The 2842-nt window shown below is 48.8% G+C and overlaps 1 protein-coding gene across 1 annotated transcript; it reads right to left on the minus strand.

The window, feature by feature from the left end:
* Positions 1 to 1626: 1626 nt before the first annotated feature.
* SOX11 (SRY-box 11) lies at positions 1627 to 2836 on the minus strand. Its single transcript, XM_006018417.3, has one exon. The coding sequence runs from the start codon at positions 2819 to 2821 to the stop codon at positions 1649 to 1651; it is 1173 nt and encodes a 390-aa protein (XP_006018479.2). The 5' UTR covers positions 2822 to 2836; the 3' UTR covers positions 1627 to 1648.
* Between the last annotated feature and the right edge of the window lie 6 nt (positions 2837 to 2842).

Raw genomic sequence — 2842 nt, forward strand, 5'->3', positions numbered from 1 at the left:
GCCGCCTCTGCGCCCCCCGCACAGCAGCCTGCAGCGCCGGCTCCTGCACCGCCTTTCTGCTAGACACACTGGGAACAGCGATACGAGTTTCTATCAGTTCCAGCTGATTTATTAAAATTGTCAAAGATACAGACTTTCAGCATAAAAAAAAAAAAAAAAAAAAAAACAGGCTCTGATGTTGACAGTGCACAAGTCTGCTCTCGCCATCCTTGGCTACAAAAGAGGCAGATGGTCTGTACTTTAGATTTATATTGCACAAAATGAGAAACTTTCTTCTTTTTATTTTTTTTAACTATGTGCCTTATTTTTTTCTTTTTTTTTCCTTTTTTTTTTTTTTGCTAAAATCGAGAATCCATTTTCATACCTTCCATCTGGGGCCCCATCCACATATCACAGCGTATGAGATACATAAAGTCCTACTATAGTACAGTACATATACAATCTTTTAAACTAAGATAACAGCTCTGAGGTCTATATCACCATTTTCAATAAATCTTTACCTACAAATATTGAACAAATCTGAACTATCGCTGTACAAAAAGGAAAAAAAAAAGTGTTTTGTTTCTTATTTCTTTTTAAAACCACAAGGCCTTTAGATGCAAGGATTATTTTTCTTTTAATTTTAATCCTTTTAAAACCAGGACGTAACGTACCAACAAACTTGCATGCTAAAAACAGAGGAAAAAAAATAAAAAGAAAAAATAAAAGGGAAGAAGTGCCTGAAAAGTCTTACTGAAAAAACACAGCAAGAATGTTCCCTTTTCACTGTACAAAAATACGCCTGAAAATATATTAATTTTTAAAAAAGACTGAGGTCTGTTATGTATCAAAAATGTTTCAATACCTTTTTGTACTGAGGTCTAGGCTGTCTGGTATTCAATCAAGGAGGTATAAGGGAACAAGTTACAAAAAAAAAGTTGGCAAGTAGAAATCACATTTGTAAAACCATAAACAATTTGATCTGAAAAGTAAACTCTGATCTTAAGTCAGTTCAGTGTTTTTGTTTTTTGTTTTTTTGTTTTTTGTAAGCGTTTGTACAGTCTGCATTTTTTCAAGCTCCCTGCAGCTTTGTTAAGAATCGGATGCATAGAAGACATCAGTTTTCTCCCTCCAAAAAAAGTTGCAATGGTCCCTTTCAGATAATAACAATAATTAAAAAAAAAAAAAAAAAAGCAGAACACCGGAACAGTTCTTGAAGCTCTCTCTGTCTCTCGGAAAAAGGAAAAAAAAAAATCCACAAACCCCCTTGAGTAACAGTTGTGCTGCCACAAGACTTCTTCGCAGACCATCTTCCAGACTTCAATCACAGACCGACCAGCTTCAAACAGCGCCTTCTGTAGCATTTTCCCCCAGTCCCATTTGCCTTTGTTGTTGTTGTGATCACCAAATGCAAGAGAAAAAAATAAAATAAAATAAAATAAAAAATTAAAATAAAAAAAAAAAATCACAACTCCGGGCTCGGTTTGGAACGAACTTCGAGACACTCTTTTCTTTTCTTCTTCTTCTTTTTTTTTTTTTGAAAGAAAAAACGAGCCTTTTTTTGTTTTGCTTTTCAGGATTTCATCCCCCCCGCCTCCCCATTTCATCGCATCAGCACCAGCCTCATCTCTCCTGCCTCTGCCCGGTGGCTCCCAGCCTTCCCCGCCGCTCAATAGGTGAAGACCAGGTCGGAAAAGTTCGCCTCCAGCCAGTCCCCCGCGATCATCTCGCTCAGCTCCGGGGTGCAGTAATCGGGGAACTCGAAGTGCGAGCCCAGGCTGCCCTCGCTGAACGAATCCAAATCCTTGTCCACCAGGGACAGGGAGAGGTTGCCCGCGGCGGAGCCCGCCCCCAGCTCCGCGCCGGCGTGCGGGTGCTGGGAGAAATTCAAGCTGAGGTCGAAGAGGAGGTCGTCCGCCTCCTCGCTGCCGGAGGACGAGGTGGAGATGGAGCGGGAGGAGGCCGGCGACAGGCTGGGCGGCTGCGGCGGCTGCGGCGGGGGGCTCTGCTTGGTGATGTTCTTGAAGCTGTAGTACAGTCTGTTGCTGCCGCTGCCGCTGCCGCTGCCGTGCGCGGCGCCGCCGCCCCGCACCTCCTCGTACAGGCTCGCCCCCTCGGGGGACTCGGCCGAGGAGCTCAAGGTGGGGCTGGCCGGCACTTTGGCCACGTTGTACCGCCGCAGCTGCTGCTGCTGCTGCTCCTCGTCCTCCTCGTCGTCCTCGTCCGCCTCCTGCTTGATCCGCAGCTGCAGCTCGTCGTCGTCCTCGTCGTCCTCATCGTCCTCGTCCAGGAAGACGCACTTGACCGCCTTGCCGCTCACCTTGAGGCCGCCGAAGACGTAGTCTTCCCCCGCGTAGTCGCCGTGGGGGGCGGCTTTGGCGCCGGCCTTGGGGGGCGGGGGCGAGGCCGAGGCCGAGGCCGGCGGGGGCTTGAGCTTGCTGCATTTCTTACCGGAGCTCTTGGCGCTTTTGCTGCCGCCGCCGCTGCTGGGGGGCGCGTTTTTCTCCGGGCTCTGGCCGGCGCTGGGCTTGGCGGACGGGTCCATTTTGGGCTTTTTCCTGGGCCTGTATTTGTAGTCGGGGTAATCGGCCATGTGCTTGAGCCGCAGCCGCTCCGCCTCCCGGATGAACGGGATCTTCTCGCTGTCCTTCAGCATTTTCCACCGCTTGCCCAGGCGCTTGGAGATCTCCGCGTTGTGCATGTCCGGCGACTGCTCCATGATTTTTCTCCTCTCGATTTTCGACCACACCATAAACGCGTTCATGGGCCGCTTAATGTGCCCCGAGGCCGTTTTGCACCAGTCCGGGTCGCTCTCATCCAAGGCGACCGGGCTGCAAGCCATGAACTCGCCCTCTTCGGTGTC

This window comes from Alligator sinensis, unplaced genomic scaffold (assembly GCF_000455745.1).
Source record: "Alligator sinensis unplaced genomic scaffold, ASM45574v1 scaffold866_2, whole genome shotgun sequence".
NCBI classification, from domain to species: Eukaryota; Metazoa; Chordata; order Crocodylia; family Alligatoridae; genus Alligator; species Alligator sinensis.

Bases quoted from the DNA above. Each gene is read 5' to 3' on its own strand.
- SOX11 (XM_006018417.3), bottom strand. From the start codon at position 2,821: ATGGCTTGCAGCCCGGTCGCCTTGGATGAGAGCGACCCGGACTGGTGC.